The sequence below is a fragment of the Lygodium microphyllum genome, chromosome 11 (genome assembly GCF_053477565.2).
Source record: "Lygodium microphyllum isolate KBCC chromosome 11, Lygodium_microphyllum_v1.1.10, whole genome shotgun sequence".
Taxonomy (NCBI): domain Eukaryota; kingdom Viridiplantae; phylum Streptophyta; class Polypodiopsida; order Schizaeales; family Lygodiaceae; genus Lygodium; species Lygodium microphyllum.
This window is the reverse complement of record NC_141145.1, coordinates 86,197,439-86,216,613: the sequence shown is the minus strand read 5'-3', so window position 1 is coordinate 86,216,613 and position 19,175 is coordinate 86,197,439. Positions and strand designations below refer to the sequence as shown.

The following is a 19,175-nucleotide window of genomic DNA, read 5'->3' as shown; positions in this document are numbered from 1 at the left end:
GTTATATTTGACAGCCTCAAGTATCATAAGATGTGAGAGCGTTTCTTTTAGTGTTTTGGTTGTCCGAACATTTACATCCTGATTTGGCACGACTGGAGGAGGAAAATGCGGGTGGGTTTGACATGAGAAACCCCACGATGTCTCAACGTAAGGACGTAGTTATTTTAGTAGACGCAAGCTGGTTCGGAAGCTCCAGGGCCTCCATAGAAGAACCAAGGGCTGAGGTTGGAGGATGGCGAGGTGAAGATTTCGCTGGTGTTATAGCAATTTGGGTTGTCGATGGAAGATGCAAGCATGGAAGGATCGAACGTCTGCAAGTTTCGGTTTGCATCCCAGTACTTGAGTTGTTCAAAGACGGCTGCCCATGGATAGCCACTACTTGCAGCGACGCCACTTCCCATGCCGGTTGTCGAGGACGCACTTCTGATTGCCACCTCCCCCCCGAATTCTAACCTATCTCCAAGCCTGTCTTGCCATATCGTTATCACATTCGCATCCCAATAACCCACGGGTTCCCCGTCTATGTAGAAATTCCAATTTTCTCCCTGTTTTCACACCACACATACCAAACCATATGTGCTCCTTGTACAGAACCATTCTTCCCAAACCCATACCAATAAATGCAATTTTCCAAGGCAGCTGGGTTTTATTAATTCGAAATCTATGAGCTTGAAAGGCTGGTTTTATTACTAAATTTCTCGAAAAAATACATTGGCATTTTTAAGGACATGTCAACTGGTTGGTAGTTTAGAATTCTAGCTTGTAGAAATACACTAAAATGCCAGTTTTTCTATTAGCATTGGAGTTACAAGCCTACGTGACCGTTTAAAAGCCATGCAATTTCATACCTTAGTTATGGATTGCACACATTAAAACAAAAATGTACCTTAAGTAGGGTTATTGTGTATCCATATTGCACGCCTCCTGGAAAAGAGCAAGTAGTCCACGCATCCCCCAAAACATATTTGTTGCTCGTGTGGACATACCCATTGCAGTCCATATTGTAACAAATTGTTTGGTAGCTATCATCCTATGAAAAATGAGTGGAAAAAACAATCAATTAGCTGAGATCTTAAACCTTTCATATGATGTTTCATGTTAGAACAAATTGCTTCTATCATCAAAATAAAAAGGGTAGTGACTTGAAGCTACCAACCTCTTATACTAAAGGCTCTACAAGTGTTGCCCCTTTTATTAACTTGTGCGAAGGGGTTTTATACACCAATCATTCTTACCGATATAGGAGAGTGAGTGAGATAGTTTGAACTAGCGACATGACATTGGTCTACAATCTTATTAGCACTATTTTTATGCCCATACAATTAGACTTTGCTTATATTCATTATTAAACACACTTGAAGATAGAACTAGAGATTGAGGATAATATCACTTCAGTGGCTTTTTATCTTCTTTCACTTTTCAAGATCCTCCGAATTCTTGAGTCCAAAGAAGGATAGCATTAGTTGTTTATTAATTTAATTGATATAGGGACAGAGACTCAATAGGATATGAGGGATTTGAATGCTCCCTAATAGCTTTAGGTGAAACAATTGTAATAATTTGGAAAACTATTCATGTACCATACTTGTACCAACAATCAAGAGTACCTTACAACTAAGAGAGTATTTTACTTGCTTAAATTTTAGTAAATTTCTAAGATTACGCTTACACAAATGCATATTGGAAAAAAGCCTACTATTTATCTTAATAAAGGGGGGACAGTTTGTTGCCATATTAATTCAAGTAGAGAGGTTTCAAAATATCCCCTAAATGCATGTAGTTTGTGGGCTTTCTTACACATGCGCCTCTAGCACTCAAACTAATAATTGTAGTCAAATCCTCTACTCAATGCTATGCTATCAATATCGTGTTTATGAATTTAGTTTCATGTTGATATATATATGGGTTTAAAGATATGACTTGTGGGTAGAAGCACAATTGAGTGGATGAAAAAGCAATGTTGATGGGCATTGCTCTTTGAGTGCGCTTCTAAACATGCCAATTATTTTTAATTGCTACTTCTAATAGCTATGTTGTCCTCCTCTCTCCATTCTAGTTGCTATTACACAAATCATAAAAAATATTGATCAAAAGTGCTTTTCTAGCATTATAGGCAACCAATATGGGGATGTCTTATTGAGAAAAATCTTATGTTCACATGAAAGGAAAAAAGAAAAATTTTCAAATTTTGAAAAATGGGTATGATCTCACATGGATGTACAATTATAAAATCGTCAGTGCTCTATGTGCATGCTTGGTAAGTGTGTCACATGATCTTATTTTTGTATGATTGTGTTGACCCTTGCACCGTATTGAAAAAAATGCAATACATTTAGTGAGAGTTAGATTTTGTGTTGTCACGCTAGCATCCCACATACATTGAAGTATTCTTCCATCTTAGGGCCAAGATTTAATAAATTAAATCTGCAAATACGTTGGGATTTATATTTGGGATCAAGAATTATATCTTTTACAAACGATTGCTTAAGAAAAATTAGTTATTGTTTAGGTATGGCAAGCATAATCAACTATTGTTTGCTTGCCAACACTAACATTTTGCTCACATAATCTTCTATCAATTCCAACTAACTACTATACACTACCTAGATTTAAGTAGTACTCCCACTTTGAAGAATGAGAATATCAATGATAGTTATCTCCTAAAATGCTAAGAAATGTGAGCCTGGTGATGCTATTTCGAGTTAAAGATTTTGAGGATGATGTTAGATCCATTAACTAACCAAGTCATCTAAGTAATTGCTTGTCAGTTTCCACATGTAGGATGGATGTGAAGTTCATGATATGTGTTTTAAAATTATTTTGTAAGATTAATGATTCTAGGTAAACATAATTGGCCATTGATGAGTGAATGGTTTCATCGAGCAATGAAGTTTATATAACAAAGAATATTTCTTATACTTGGATATTGCTGAGTCCTTGGTTGAATTCCTCAAAGCCATCAACACTCTCTCAACCTCTAAAATTCCAAGAAGGATAAAAAGCCCATGTGATTATGAAATTCAAAAACTCTTTGTAATAAGAATAAATAGTAGGAACTAATGGCAAGTTTTATGAGCACATTAGTACCAATCTTGTACTAGGAGATTGGTACACTAGTATAAGGAGCATAGCCTTAAACTAGGGTGTCAATTAGGTTCGCAATGGGAATAGGCATGTCCCCTTTTGGCATAAAGTTCTTGGAGACAAACATCTCACTTATCCACTGTATATCTTATACAATACTAACATGATGTAGTGTACCCATTGAGTTTTCTTTCTTGAAAACAGTAGATAATCTAGTTTGCTTCTTCTAAACCAATGTGTTTTAATGTCATGGCAATGAGAAAAGTGACAATATAAGCAATAAATAAAAAATGCATGATAACCACCTCTTTCTTTAAAGCACTTGCAAAGTCTATACCCTATAGAATGAAACAAATTACTATCTTTTCATTCTTCCACCACTTTAAACAAGATGTCATGTTCATGCACAAGTCCATTCTACTTTGATGAGAAATTAATTGTTCTCAAGGTTAAAATTTCAAAACAAATACAGACATTAATGTGTTATAATATAGATGCTCAAAAATATATATAATGAGTTCTTGTACCGTATAGAAGACAAATAAATGGGGATAATCATCTCCATACACATCTTGTTCAACCTGAAAGTATAATAGTGTAAAACAAATATTAGTCTAAAAAACACTTGAAATGTACTAGTATGTGCACATGTATGCCTTAAAAAACCAACCAGACATCCACATATTATATTCTAGCTAGATGACTAGTACCTATTACAATAAAGAATAAAGAGATTGTGCAATGTATTGAATTAATTATATTAGGTAAATTAAGAGAATATTTTCTTCCAAATAGTAATAAGTGATGTTATTATAGAATAGGATGGTAGCTAATAGAAAATATTCTTCAATGAGGAAGGAATTTAAGATAAAAATCAAACCCATTACTCATCTTCATATAGACAATGAGAAAGAATTGTAAAGCTTGATGGGACTAGAAGCATGGAATCTTCAACATATAGAGCAAAAGGAGAATGTTGTGCCTCTTGAAGCAGCTCAACAGGTCATTACAATGATATTCATTGCTATTATGGCAATGCCCATGTATCAAGGATAAGGGTTTTAGATTTAAAGATAAAGTTTTGTTGATAAGAAAGAATTATTGTAGAGATAGATGTGACTACAAATAATTCATTGTTGGGGAAAGTTGGAAAATACACCATGGTAGATTGTGATTTGTTAATGAAAGAAATTGATTCAATTTTGAGAAGGGTGCCATGAAAAGAGAAGATAAAAACCCTATTTGCAAAGTCAAATAATGGGCAAGAGGATTCTAAAGCCTTAATTTGAGGGTTTGATTGGACCTATGATATCTTTGAGAAATGGGGGATCTATGAAATTAGATCTTAAATTGCGCATTAGAGTATGGAAAAATATGTACATGCCTATTATTATGAATTATCTCCCAAGATGGGCTAGGACAAAGTCCACCACTAGAATCATTAAGAAATATGTTAGCAACTTCATTTTCGAGGATATGTGCTACAAGTTTAGAGTGCCACTAGAGTTTCTGTAATCTCATTGATAACAGTTTGATACTTTGATTGGATTTTGTGGATGTTTATGCAAGAAGATAAAAATAATCCATTGATATAGTATCACCCTATTATTACTAGTGTAGTGGCTTAAATGAGAGATTCAAGAGTAAATGATGACTATGCTAATCGATATGACAATGGAAAATCAAAGTTCTTGTGCACTCGTGCCAAAATAAGCAATTTTAGTGATTAGCCAAATTCAAGAAGATCTCATCTTCCTCCCAAAGATTCTAGAGCTTTACACATGATCTTATCATAAGGACTATCATTCTTAGCCTCACCTTTATTGGAGCAAGTATTGGAGTGGCACTTGCTTGTAGCCAAGCCTCATGGAACATCATGAAAAATATGCTACGAGACTAGTCATTGTTCAAGGGCAATAATTGGGTCTAGTAATACATTTCATGGGGCTTGGTCACCTTTGAATTTGTTGCATGGGACATCTGGGTTTTAAAAGCTCATAGCAAAAGAAAATACATTGGCCTTCTCTCTTGTCAATAGATTGGGATCACCAACTCAACCATGAATGCTAATTATGAAGCTGAAGATTGTGGCCATTGTGAAAAATGGTGAGCATCTTAGGTCAGACAATATACTACTAATCATGAATCAAAAAATCATACTTATAACTATGATGGGTAGGGTGACTCGTCTCTTTTCCTAATGTGTATTATCCTCCTCCATACCATCCCCATGAAAACAAAAGATTTTAACATACATTGCTAATAAGGGCATATGATAATAGGTAAATCTAAATATTGACAGCCAATATCATAAGGACTATCATTCTTAGCCTCACCTTTATTGGAGCAAGTATTGGAGTGGCACTTGCTTGTAGCCAAGCCTCATGGAACATCATGAAAAATATGCTACGAGACTAGTCATTGTTCAAGGGCAATAATTGGGTCTAGTAATACATTTCATGGGGCTTGGTCACCTTTGAATTTGTTGCATGGGACATCTGGGTTTTAAAAGCTCATAGCAAAAGAAAATACATTGGCCTTCTCTCTTGTCAATAGATTGGGATCACCAACTCAACCATGAATGCTAATTATGAAGCTGAAGATTGTGGCCATTGTGAAAAATGGTGAGCATCTTAGGTCAGACAATATACTACTAATCATGAATCAAAAAATCATACTTATAACTATGATGGGTAGGGTGACTCGTCTCTTTTCCTAATGTGTATTATCCTCCTCCATACCATCCCCATGAAAACAAAAGGTTTTAACATACATTGCTAATAAGGGCATATGATAATAGGTAAATCTAAATATTGACAGCCAATAAGGGTGGACCAAGTTCATGGAAGACAAGTGGAAAGGGACTAAAACTTAACCAATAAAGACAATATTAGTTATAACATTGTGATTTCTTGCAAGAAATGTGGATGGCCTTCATTCTCAATGGTCAAAACAACAACTTCACACATTTCTTAAAGGCTAAAATTAGCAACAATCTAGCATTTCCAAAAGTAGAAGGATCTAGTATATGTAAATTTTATTTTCTTCTTTGACCTCAAAAAGAGGTGGAAGAAGATGTTCTCTATTACCATTCTCTCCACTACACATGTAGAAGAATAAAAAATTCATGGAAAACCACACCTTCACGGAAGCTAGACTTTGTCTTCTAGAGAGTTATCATCATGTTTTGTCCAACTAAAAGGAAAAAGTTTCAAAAGTCATACTGTTGCGCATTTTTTGCGTACGCTTGATCTAGTCTAAATAACTCAAAAACTTCTTCTAGTTGAAGTGAAGTCGGCATAAAAAAGTATGCAAACTATGCATAAGGGATCCATATTCCAACTTGTCATGTATAAACAAACAGGTAGTGGATGTTAACAATTTGTGTTGGCATGGCTAAGATTCTAGCAGCTATGGGATCGAATTTAGAATATGGTGAATATTATTCTCTGAAGACACTTGAGGTGGCTATCACTACTTCAAATATTAGAATTGATCATACATTCAGCTTTATTTGTCGACCTCTATGGAACTTCAACCTCCGCCTTGGCAACCTTATCGGATCATGAAGTGGGGTAATCGTGTTTGTGGCTAGGAAGGTATATTATCTGTGTGATATAGCCGTGAGCATGGGTGGTCATCCCATTCTTCTAGAGTGTGTCTCATGGGCTGGTATGCAAGTTCAAAGGGAGTGTCTCACTATTTTTCCTAGGCCCTAACTCTACATGTTTGATTACTTTCAACATGTGATCACAAAGATGGTGTTGCACAGTATCTTCAGGGAGTCGTCCAAATATTAATCACATTAGGAATTCCCAAAAGTTATGAAAATTCATGAATTCTTGAATATGTGATTTTTTAACGACTCCTTTAAGTAATTTAAGGCAATTGCTATATGCATTTTTAAAGGTGTGTGAGAGCTAAGAAAAAGTCCATAAATATTTTGGGAAGGCTTTAAGTAAAGACTGACTTTAGATGTAGGATGATGTGAGCACACTAAGGTTTCTATAAACCTTGGGTAAGGGTTTCAGTCTATCCTCTAATGATATAATTACCTTTTTACTTTAGTACTACTATAGACCTTTGGATTACAAAACAAGGTGGTTCATTTAGGTTACATGTTTAAAGAATTCCAGTGGTTTACACCTCAATAATTATCCAATATGAGCCTACAAAAAAAAAGAAGTATTAGAACATAAGTACTTATAATGCAATCCATTTGACTAAAAGGAGAAATGAACATAACATTTATGTAGAGAAAGTAGTGTAATACAAATACCTTCAAGCCAACTTCTATAGTTGCCATGATGTTTGGATCTCCATAATTTGTGACTACCCATACTTGTGAAATGCTTGCTTCCCCATTGTCAGTTGGAGGTTGGTTGATTGTTGTACTTACTTGTAGTCCGGTGAATGCATCATTATCCATACAACGATAAGTTCCATACTACAGACAAGTCATCCACAAAATAGGCTTGTAAATATAAATAGGTTTAAGTAAACCTAGAAGAATGAAGTGGAAAGTATCAAATTTCATCTCTCAACATGAACCTTGTGAATGTATCCATCGATTGGTGATTCTTCCACACCACGCCGCCGTTTATTATGTGTAGCATTTGAGCTCTTAAATTCGCTTCTCATAATAGGAATACTTCCATTAGGACAACCACCTGGCACTTCCTTTTGAAAGCGTTGTTGAGCTCGTGGTCTTCCTATGGTGTCTTTACCATTAAGAGGTGGTGGATAATGCTAGACAAACAAAAGAAACTTTTGTAGTCTTCCATATGAGCATCAAACTATTTTGGTTTGGGTACGTTCATACTACTATAATAAAGTAGCAAAGATAGAGAAATTTGTATATATTTGAATACACCTTTATCTCTCTCTTCTTTTTATTACTTAATTAAGTACCAAAGAGGGTATTTCCATCATCAAAGTCACTTGGAGTTGAAGCAAGTTGGTATGGATGTCAAATTAAACTAAGAAGTGAATTCATTTGATAGATTTTAACTTTGTGTACACATTATATAAAGGGTATCAAAACAACTTCCATCTATACTTTAGAAAATAGTCTCCAATATTGCACACTACATCATGTTACCTTAAATTTCAAGTAGTTGTATTTGAAGTTTTGCAAATATACCCAAATTTGTGACATGTATGCAAGCTAGATTAGACTATTTGAATTAACACAAGTTCTATGAATACTATCCATGTGCAAAGGTATCATATAAATACTATCCATACAAGTATGAGTTTTGAAAAATCAATATGTTTCACATAAATTTAGAGAGTGCATGATGACCCTTTTTATGCCCAAATTTGTGGCATGTATGCAAGTTAGGTTAGACTATTTGAATTAAGACAAGTTGTTAGACTATTTGAATTAACACAAGTTGGAGGAATATTATCCATGTGCAAAGGTATCATGTAAATACTATCCATACAAGTGTGAGTTTCAAAAAATAAATATGTTTCACATAGATTTAGAGAGTGCATGACGTGCTTTTCCACTATGTTCAAAGAGCTTGTCATACGTGTGCAATCAAAAACACATGTCAAATGGGACATGTAAATGGTAGAACCAAAGTAGATGAGTTACTATCTCTACTCCTAAGTGACCAAAGCTTCAATCTAGATAGGTGCCAATAATTTTATGTTTCATCCAACACAACAATTTTCAATCAATTATTATTAATAGTGTGACACTATCTTTGTTATGTGGTGACCAAAGATTCTATTTAGATGAGAGTTAGAATTTTTTTAAAATATTGTTCAACACAAAAAAAATTCAATTATTATTGATAGTTCCTAGCACCCCTTACTACATATGACACCACAATCATTAAAAATTTATTCAATCCAATTAAATGGTTGTACTTAGGATTGAGCTTTTGTGTTTAGTTCTTTGGTTGCAACTAGCGATTAAAGTTTGGTGCTTAATCCCATAGTGCTTCAACCCCCTTATGTTTTGCAATCTTATCTCATGTGCACACATGCACACGCACACGCACGTGCACACACACACACACGCACACGCACACACACACGCACACACACACACACACGGCATGCATGTGCATATAAACACACATGTACATGTACACATACACACATGTACACACATGCACACACAAACCCATATGTAGACACATATGCATAGATACATGCACATGCACACACATGCATACATGTCTATGCATGCATGCACACATGTTCATGTGTTCAACCCCCTTATGTTTTGCAATCTTATCTCATGTGCACACACGCACATGCACACGCACGCGCACGCACACGCACACGCACACGCACACGCACACGCACACACAGACACACACACACACACACACACACACACACACACACACACACACACACACACACACACACACATGACATGCATGTGCATATAAACACACATGTACATGTACACATACACACATGTACACACATGCACACACAAACCCATATGTACACACATATGCATAGATACATGCACATGCACACACATGCATACATGTATATGCATGCATGCACACATGTTCATGTGTTCAACCCCCTTATGTTTTGCAATCTTATCTCATGTGCGCACACGCACACGCACATGCACGCATGCACGCACATACGCACGCACGCACGCGCGCGCGCGTACACACACACACACACACACACGGCATGCATGTGCATATAAACACACATGTACATGTACACATACACACATGTACACACATGCACACACAAACCCATATGTACACACATATGCATAGATACATGCACATGCACACACATGCATACATGTCTATGCATGCATGCACACATGTTCGTGTGTTCATGCACATATACTAGCATGATACTATTAGTTGCACACATGTGCATGCACACATCCACATGCACACATGTGCATGGGTGCCGCACACATATACTAGCACAATACTATAACTTGTAACTAGATGTATGTGCCTTAACCTATAATTCTCTTAGTTACCCTAGGGTACTAGGCACATCTAAACCGATGGTACAACATCATAGAGGGCAATTGGCTTCCCCTAAGAATCAGTCAATTGTTGTACTACACATGTCTCTATCAAATTATTGGCTAGCAATAATCAATTTGAGTTCTTATTGGAAAGGTTAGAAGATCAACACAAACCTTCAGTTGCAAATGCTTGATATCTCAATCAAGTGGATTTTACACATATGGTGGAATGATACATTGACAATATTAAAGCATCAGTTGTGAGTAACTCTCTGGACCCATGAGGAGATTGGACTTCACTCAATTGGTCCAACAATGCATTCAAGTACAAGGTATCTAGCTACATAGCCATGAAAGAGAGGAGCTCTCTTGTGTAGAGGAAATGATTAAACAACTATCAAGTAGCAATGGAGGAGTATGAGAAGTTAAGTATCCACTTCAGTAGAAGATTAATCATGTATGCAAATTTGAATTCACTAATAAATAATGTGCTCCATGTTATGGTGGCTATAGAATGGGCCAACGTCTCAAGACAAAAAAATTTACATTCTCCATCTTGATTTAGAAAAAGCCTTTAATAGGGTTTCATGGGGATACCTAAATGAAGTAATTCTAAAGATGGGATTTTACAGTAAGATAGCTAGGGTGGCCATGTATATTAGGTGAGGATACTGAAGCACTAATTTTCATGAATGCCAAGCTTCTCCAATCCGTGTTAGATAGGGATGCTCTATTAGCCCCATATTTTTTGCACTAGCCACCCATCCTTTATTCTATCTAATTGACCACTATGTGAAGCAAGGCCAATTGCAAGGGATTAGTTATAGGAATAAGCGATTGGAGGACAACCTGGCACTTTTATAGAGTAAGTAAGAAAATACTTGATGGTCAACAACCTCCTAGCCCCTACACATTAGACTCAAGACATTGAAGCTTTTCAAACATCCAACCATAAGGCTATAGGCCCCTTTGATAACTTCTAGACTTTAAAAAGCCTATGACTCACTTAGAGGCAAATATCTTCGGAATAAATGGAAAGAATACATATATTTTGTTTTGATATCCATGGATTGTCTATAAAAAGATTTAGAAACTAGCGAACTGTAGCTAATTCATATTAGTTCGGAATCACTTGTCTCAAGAATGAAATTGTTGAAGAGGTTTTGTCATTAAAAGCTACCATGGATTGAAATACTTGGAGAATAGAATCATTGGAAAACTTTGAAATTATGTACAAACTCGAAGATTGAGGGAGAGGGAATTATGACATCTCAAGCACTAATGGCTATCAAACTGGATGGCATGTTCAACAATGAAGCTTATCTTAGGGGATCTTACACTTTGTAATTGAGTGAAAGCAATGACTCTTATCTTAGGGGAGCTTATGCATGCAATAATTGATCCTAGTAACAATATACAATGTTCTTAGATTAAGTTGTCACCCATTCTCAATAATTTTGGGCATGAAATGATTTTTTATTATTAAAGGTGGTGGTTATTACAAGTGTAGACACTAATTTTTTGATAATGGGCAATTAATTGACTTAATGGAATTAAGAGGAACAAAAAAATGTTCACAATCTTGTAGACCAACATGCTCCCAACATGGGAATTTGTCAAATCAGTGCTCTTAGGCAAGAGGAACCATTAGACAACATTGGGCATGTAAATCATATAATAGGAGCTCATAGGAATGCATATGGAGCCAATAATAAACATTGATGATCGTGAGCTTGAAAGTGTAAACAAAGCCTAGAACATCTACACCTCTCTTCATCAATTTAAGAGGATTTTATCTAGCATCTAGTCACTAAAAGTCCTACTAGAACATCAAAGTCTTGCCTAGAAAGTAGCACAAGGAACCATAAAGTATGGTGCAAAGTTGAAAAGAAGAGGTATTTCTCATGGGCCACATATATCCTGAAAAGAGGAGTCAATTTGACATGCCCTCTAGGATGGTTGCACAACAAGAAGCCTTTAGCTCGAAGGAACAAGGAAATGGAATATTAGCAGCAATGAATCTGAGCTATATTGTCCTACATGTTTGGGTTGCATGGGTAGCTACCTAACCCAATCTTTTTTGGCTATCACTTGGCACACATGTTTGTTCTGGAATTCATATGGCATGCTAGAGCCAATAAATTTTTTGGAAGGTGAAGACATGCAAATCAAGTGGGATAGTATGATCGCTAAAGTCAAATGGTTTCTAAGTCTCTCTTGTTCACTAGGAAAACTTGAAAGGAGTGATGTGACCAAAATTATGGCTTCATTTGGTTACTTTCCCATAACACTTTTGTAAAAGAAGCATTATTTTTTTTACAAATATTAGTTATATTATCTATGTGTGTTTAAGAGGCATCTAACTAATCAAAAGGTATTTTTGAAAGATGGCATTAAGAAACTTTTCCACAACATATCTTATGCATGTGTGAAGCAACAATACTTTGACATAACTTCTTGAACCATTGGTAGGTATGCCACATATCTAAATATGAATTATATACAATGTATAAATAAGTCTTAGAAGGTCATTGAAAAGTAGGTGTAAATGTGAAGGGATTTTTAAAATCCTTGCTTTTCACTCTTTCTACATATGTAAGGACAATACCTAAAGCAATACTTACAACTAAATAAAAAGAGGGCATACTCTACTACTAATTATTGCATGGGAAATTATCCCTAATGTTTTTCACAAAACACCAATACCTTGCCATATTTATAATTTGAAGCATTATACAAGTAAACAAGCAAGGAAAATCAATTTACTTTATACAAGTTGGCATAGATTTCATTGCGCTATACACATTGGGTCTTTGAGATCAATGCTCTCTAAGTGAGTGCCATCATGTTTATTTATGTGGTCTTCTAATGAGAAAAAAGGATTCAAGCATGGTTGATGTGCAAATTTTTCATCCTACTTATTAAACATAGTTATTACCTTCATTCATGTTTTTAAAAAGAAATTTGACTAAGGTGACAACAATTGAAACTTTCCCCTTGAAATTTAGTTTCAAGTGAGCCTTACTAATATGTTTATACAAATGCTAAGGAAAATATGGTCCAAAACCTAATGGATTTCACTAAGAGAATCAAGTCTATGCATCTTACCACTTCCTTTTCGGGCCTAGAGTACAAACTAGGTTGATCTTTGATATGGATGCAATCCACAATGTGCCCACTTGAAAGCTATGAAACCAAAACACACAAACAAAGTTAAGACAAAGCCTTAGTTGTACACTTATACTAAATGTTTGCTCTATGTGAACAAATAGGAGTATTTAATTTTTCAAGAAGTTCCAAGCCTAGCTTGATATGAGAAAAGAGTATGTTGAACTTATTCAACTATGAGATTATAACTCTAATGTGAAATGAAAAAAAAGCAAGTATGCATTAAGGGATATGTGTTTCATGTAGGTTCTATCTTCCCCCCCCCCTTTTTTTTTTGTTTTAGAGGGAGGGAGGAGTATTTGTTAGCATTGCCCTTTAGGGCATATACTTATGCAATTGTGTGGTGACAAGGTGGTACGTGTCTCAAAAAAATTACTCACTTCACTTTTAATTTCAATTAAGTAGTCCACTTAGCTTACTTTTTGAGAAAAAAGAGTTTTTCATCAAAAATTAAAGAAAATGGGTGCTCTCTCTCTCTCTCATGCTAAAAAAAGGCAATGCTATTACACGCAATAGTGCAACCTTGTTATTGTTGAGGAGGCTAAGGAGTTGTTCGCATGAGCATTTCGCCAAGGAACAATTCCCTAGCAAGAAAAAGTTTGTTAATGAAAAACGAGGCTGCATGGGGGTTTCTAAAACCCCTCATCTAATTAAAAATACAAAAGAAAACTCTAATCAAAAGTGAAACCCTACTTTCAAGCATGTTTGGGATAGGTCCACTTTTCCCACTCCATTTCAAGAGATGATGTTTGGGCTTGGGTGTTTCTTAAAACAGCACTGCTTTTTGACAAGATCGAGAACCTCCCCATGTGACATTTTCCCGAAGCCCTTCTTTTAATAAGAAAATCTACACGGGAGTAGAGCGAGCGTCTACTCTATGAATGACAGAGAGAGAGAGAGAGAGGAGGGTTACCGTGTGAGAGACGAGCGGAACAGCTGCGCTAGCTGAAGGAAATAAAACAGCCATCTTGATCATGAACATTATCGTAATTGTCACGGATATCATCATCTTCCCGAGAGAGAGAGAGAGAGAGTGTGTGTGTGCGCGCGCGTGCGTTCTCTCACGAGTACAACTACAAAATATGGTGCAAGTTTCATATAGGCTATCGTCTGCTGTTACTTCGTCGTGTGAACACATGAATGAAGAAACAGGGCGGAAACAAACGATGGTGGACAAACACCCTCGATATCCACAGCGCGGGCCCCTGGCCATCACAAGACAAGTGCCGCCTCGTGTCTATGGTAGGGGGGGGGGGGGGGGGGGGGGGGGGGGGGGGGGTTTTAAGGAGGGGAGAGTGGTGATCGAGGGCCCCCTTTTTGCCCCCATCACATCCGATTGTCTTGCGAAATTCGATCGTGAGAATGTCTTGTCGTCCAAGTGCCTGGCTCCGTGCGTGCCTTGCTTCGAATTTGCCCGGCCTCGAAAATGTCCGACCTCACGCGTGGCCTCCTCCGGATGTGCCCGGCTTTGGAAGTGCCCGGCCCAAAATGTGCCTAGCCTTGAAAGTGCCCGGTTCCGAATGTGCCCGGATCCTGGGGTGGCTGGCCCCGGGCGTGTCGCTGCCGCAAGCTTTGCATGTGGCAAAAAAGCCAGCCATTCTCATGGTTTGGAGAGCGTCACGCGTGTGGAAGATCGAGGGGATTTTGCAGGGAATTGGAAGAACGCTGTGAAAGGGGGAAAGTATCATCGAGGTGCCAGTCCTGGGATTAGAGGTGGTGCAAGCCACGAACTCCTATATCATGGACATTGACGATGGAGCAGCAGAGCAAAAGGGTGGTGTGCGCAAACTCTGGAGCAAGGAGTGTCGACCTTCAGTATCGACGGCCTGTGAGACGAGAATTTACTCAGGTGAGTTCCTCTACAGTTCTGCGATTTGTGTTGCACCGTAGCTAATCAAATATCATACATCATGGATGTGAAAGCTAGCTTCCTGGTATAGAATAAAGAATTCCACGTAGATCAAAGAACCTGAATGCAGTAATTGTAGGGTATGCCATCCATGCCCATGGTCGATAGCGTAGCTGCACAGCATGGTTTAGGACTTTTGTGTCCTGGTGTGTTGTGGAGTTCGTCCAAGTACATGGCATTAGCACCCTCCCAGACACCCCAAGCACGCTCACCAATGAAGCTTCGATCACAAGGGCAGCGATCACTATCTCCTAAGCAAGCCATGCATGTGGCGTCAGCATCCCCCGAGGCACCCCAAACATGCTCACCAATGAAGCTCCGATCACAAGAGCAGCAATCACCATCTCCTAAGCAAGCCATGCATGTGGCCTCACCATCTCCCGCCCCAAGTCCCCTCGCCAAGGAAGCTCCGATCGCAAGGGCAAGAAGCCATGCACGTGGCATCACCATCTCCTCAGCCAGCCATGCATGCAGCATCACCATCCCCCGAGACACCCCAAGTGCCATTGCCAAGGAAGCTCCGATCGCAAGGGGAACAAGCCATGCACGTGCCATCACCACTCTCCCCTCAGCCAGCCATGCATGTGGCATCGCCATCTCCTGAAACACCCCACGTGCCTTCACCAAGGAAGCTCCGCTCTGGCAAGTTTATTCCTGTACGCAAATATGTGGTGCCACCGGTTTCCAGAAAGCAAGCAAAGGCGCAACAATCTCCAACCAAGAAAGGACTGCCATTTGTTTACATCAATCGGATGCTTTCAAGGGAGTTCACTTGTAAGTTTTTATTTTTCGCATGTAAGTGGTTTCAATTTATTTTAGCACTGAGGTTTTGCATTGCCTAAACAACAATTAACCACGATGCAGGTACAGAAGAGCCTGCAGATGATCTTGCCCAGGAAGAGAATCCTGTCCCTGACAGGCCTTCGGTTGATCTTGGCGATGAGGAAGATCAAGCCGCTGCCAGGTCTGTCGATGATATTCGTCATGAAGAACATCAAGTCCCTGCTGCTGACTCATTGGCCTGTTCGGGGTTGGCACCAAGTGAGTACATTGCATGTCCATTTGGGATGATTTTAAAAACGTACACTATGGATTTCTCATTGTTCTTATCTGCAGATCAGAAACTGGCATCAGAAAATATTGCGTATGAATGTTGTCATCAAGTTAGATTGAATTCTGAACATTGTTGTTGTGCCATTTGAGGCTTTGCCAGGCGAAACGACGACAAGTGCAGACACACATGGCATTGACCGAGGTATCCGAAGACCTACCAAACCTTTTTGTGATCAGACCATTCTAGTAGTTCACCCTTACCCTGCAGAAAACCTACTTTCCAGATATAACGCACTGAAACAGTGTCTATAACAAAGTAAGACCTGCTTCCCAAATATAAATGTCAAATTAGTGTCCATTACGGCATTTAATGTGGCACATTGGCAATATGCTAGCAGCTATATTCAGGTGGCACTAGGTAACTTTACCTGGGACTGCCACAAAAGAGAAATATCAAATGCTTGCTAATAAGACAAGTGAAACACTCAGAGTTAAAAGTGTTATCGAGGGACATCATCAGGTGGCATCACAATGGACAAAGCTACATATAGGTGATTCATTGGCGAATCACGATTATATTGCTAGGGAGGGGGCTCAGTTGATTTATTTAAGTTGTCTCACTAACTTTGTCTCAGAAATGGCAGTTTAACATTTTTCCTATGATAACCATAAGTTTATCCTCAAGTCGAGAACACCAGTTGTCCAAAGTCTAACAGCCAATTCCATTCTTAGCCACACCTCAACCTTAACATTGGCAGAGATGTAGAATATCATGCTCAAGGAGGACCTGCAATGAGACCCACTACACCTATCAACACCATTTCAAAATAGACTACTATTGATTGCAAAAGTGGTCTCACTGAGGAAAAGGTGCTAGCATACGTATGTTAATAGGTTAAAACAACACGTTGTAAACATGATCCAATCTTTTAACTAAGAGTCTACCAAAATGGCAACAAGTATGAAACGTGTTTGGCAGATAGGAAATATACAACTATTCAGGGCACCAAAATAGACATCATGCTTAATAAATGGATATCCCAGCTCTCGCATGGCCAGAGGCAAACCTTTCAGAAAAAGTTTTGTTTGTAAAATGATGATCTTCAATAATAGGAATCATCTCATGCCAAACAATTACTTTTGCAAGCAACTTTATGGTACTCAAGAATTGAAAGTTTAAAAGCCTATGCTGAGTAGATGTCTCAGGAGTCAAGAGATTTAGCAAAATATTCAAGCACCTCAACCTACCTAATATTGCAAGCAGTACACACTTACATGGTGCACATTAAGGGTGTGTATGTATGGATGTAACATACATGTGTGGAGTGCACATGGTATACACATGCATGTCCCGCAATCAATTCAACAGCCTTTGACAGTGTCAATCAACAGAATCCTTGTCAAACAGGCTCACAGATTACCACAGGATTGTCCCAATTTGTTGCCTGCCTACAAAGAGTCTATAAAGCTGATGGACACAGCAGTTTTAATTAGGGGCAACCTAACACCACAAGGATATGGCAGGAAGGACATTGACAGAGCAGCAGCACCCATGATGCATAAAGTCTGGCATGCATCACTGAAACTGGAAGACAACAAACCGCCAAGCCAATGTCTCTGTGAATTTATGGCAAGCTCAGAATTTAGTCTGAAATGGTACTTGTTTCTAGATCAACTACAGGTGTTATAGGCAATATCAAGCTGGAGCAGCCAGATAGATGCTAGGAACAGTAGCTCAATGATGGAAGCATAGGGACCATTTCCTATAGGTGTATCGTGTTTCAAACCTTACAATTTTTCTCATGTATGCAGTGTTTTGTCTTGCCTGCTATTTGTTTTGCCCCTACCTAGCAAAATGGGGAAAGAGCAATAAGCACATATATATTAAACAAATACACGCATGTTGACTTGTCTCAGAAAATCCACCAACACCCGTCCAAATTTGATGCAAGAATCTATAAAATCACATGTAAGAATCAATTACTCATATATATGCTGTCATTCGACATGTTCACAAAGACAATCAAAGTTCAAATCACCTATAAGAACCAATTAGCCATATATAGATGTCGTCATTCCACATGTACAGAAACAATCAAAGTTCAAGCTTGAATCACATACATATTATATTCGAAATCCAAAGTTTATGGCTAACATGTCATGAAAAATAACTCCACTGTCAAACCAAAAATTTAGACTGAAATGTAAAATAGTAAAACTCTAGAATCCCAATAGACAATCATCTTGTGTTTTTGAATTCTGACATTGTGTTTTTAAAAGCATATTCTGACAGTCGGGAAAGAATTTCTGCCTTTAAGCTTTTCATTAAATGTAGAAACACTCCAATGCATAGAGATTGACCGACATAATGAAAATATCAAAATAGACCCAAAGCCCTTCCTCAACATCATGCTAACAAAATAGCAAGGCTTTGAAAAAATTGTGAAGGATGATACAACACTATGTTGCATAGAGCTGTCAAGCAATCTGAATGTAGAAAAACAGGCTGCTGACTCACACACACAGGAGCAACCAGCTTTAAGAAGGGCAATCAACAATTTTGAGATTTACAAAACCAAGGCAGCAGAAACAGAAGGAATCTTAAAAGTACTTTTCGAGTTACTGTATACCAAGTCCAACAATATAATCATAGCAACCACCTCAGCATTGCCGAATGGTTTATCTCAGCTTCCACTAAAACCATGCATAGGAGTGGACTCGAAGGAGTCTTAAGGACCCTCCTAGAAGTTCATGAGGCAGTTGAGGTCCTTCAAATTGATCAAAATCACTTACAATAAAATAGAGAGCTCTCTAAAGGTGTAGTACTCTTGAAGTTCAAAAATAGTCAGCAGAAAATGACCTAACCATAAACATAACACTCATACTTTGATAATATTAGGCTAAGATTAAATGGAGTTTCGCAAGGGGTAAACCACCAGATTGGACTAAGAAATCACCAAAGATGTGATAGATTGACATGCATTT

General features: G+C 37.9%; 1 protein-coding gene across 1 annotated transcript; it reads right to left on the bottom strand.

Annotated features, from left to right (window-relative positions):
• Positions 1 to 164: 164 nt before the first annotated feature.
• On the bottom strand, positions 165 to 7,513 carry LOC148029046 (protein neprosin-like). Its single transcript, XM_087688523.1, has 3 exons — positions 7,364 to 7,513; positions 3,612 to 3,665; positions 165 to 545 (listed from the first exon to the last, which is right to left on the bottom strand). The coding sequence occupies exons 1-3, from the start codon at positions 7,511 to 7,513 to the stop codon at positions 165 to 167; spliced, it is 585 nt and encodes a 194-aa protein (XP_087544649.1).
• Between the last annotated feature and the right edge of the window lie 11,662 nt (positions 7,514 to 19,175).

Excerpts from the sequence above, each read along its gene's own strand:
- LOC148029046 (XM_087688523.1), bottom strand. The coding sequence starts at position 7,513 with ATGGATAATGATGCATTCACCGGACTACAAGTAAGTACAACAATCAAC. Across the intron at positions 3,666-7,363 it reads CTATAGAAGTTGGCTTGAAG|GTTGAACAAGATGTGTATGG; the intron begins GTATTTGTATTA and ends TTATACTTTCAG. Across the intron at positions 546-3,611 it reads ATTTATTTGTCTTCTATACG|GGAGAAAATTGGAATTTCTA; the intron begins GTACAAGAACTC and ends GTGTGAAAACAG.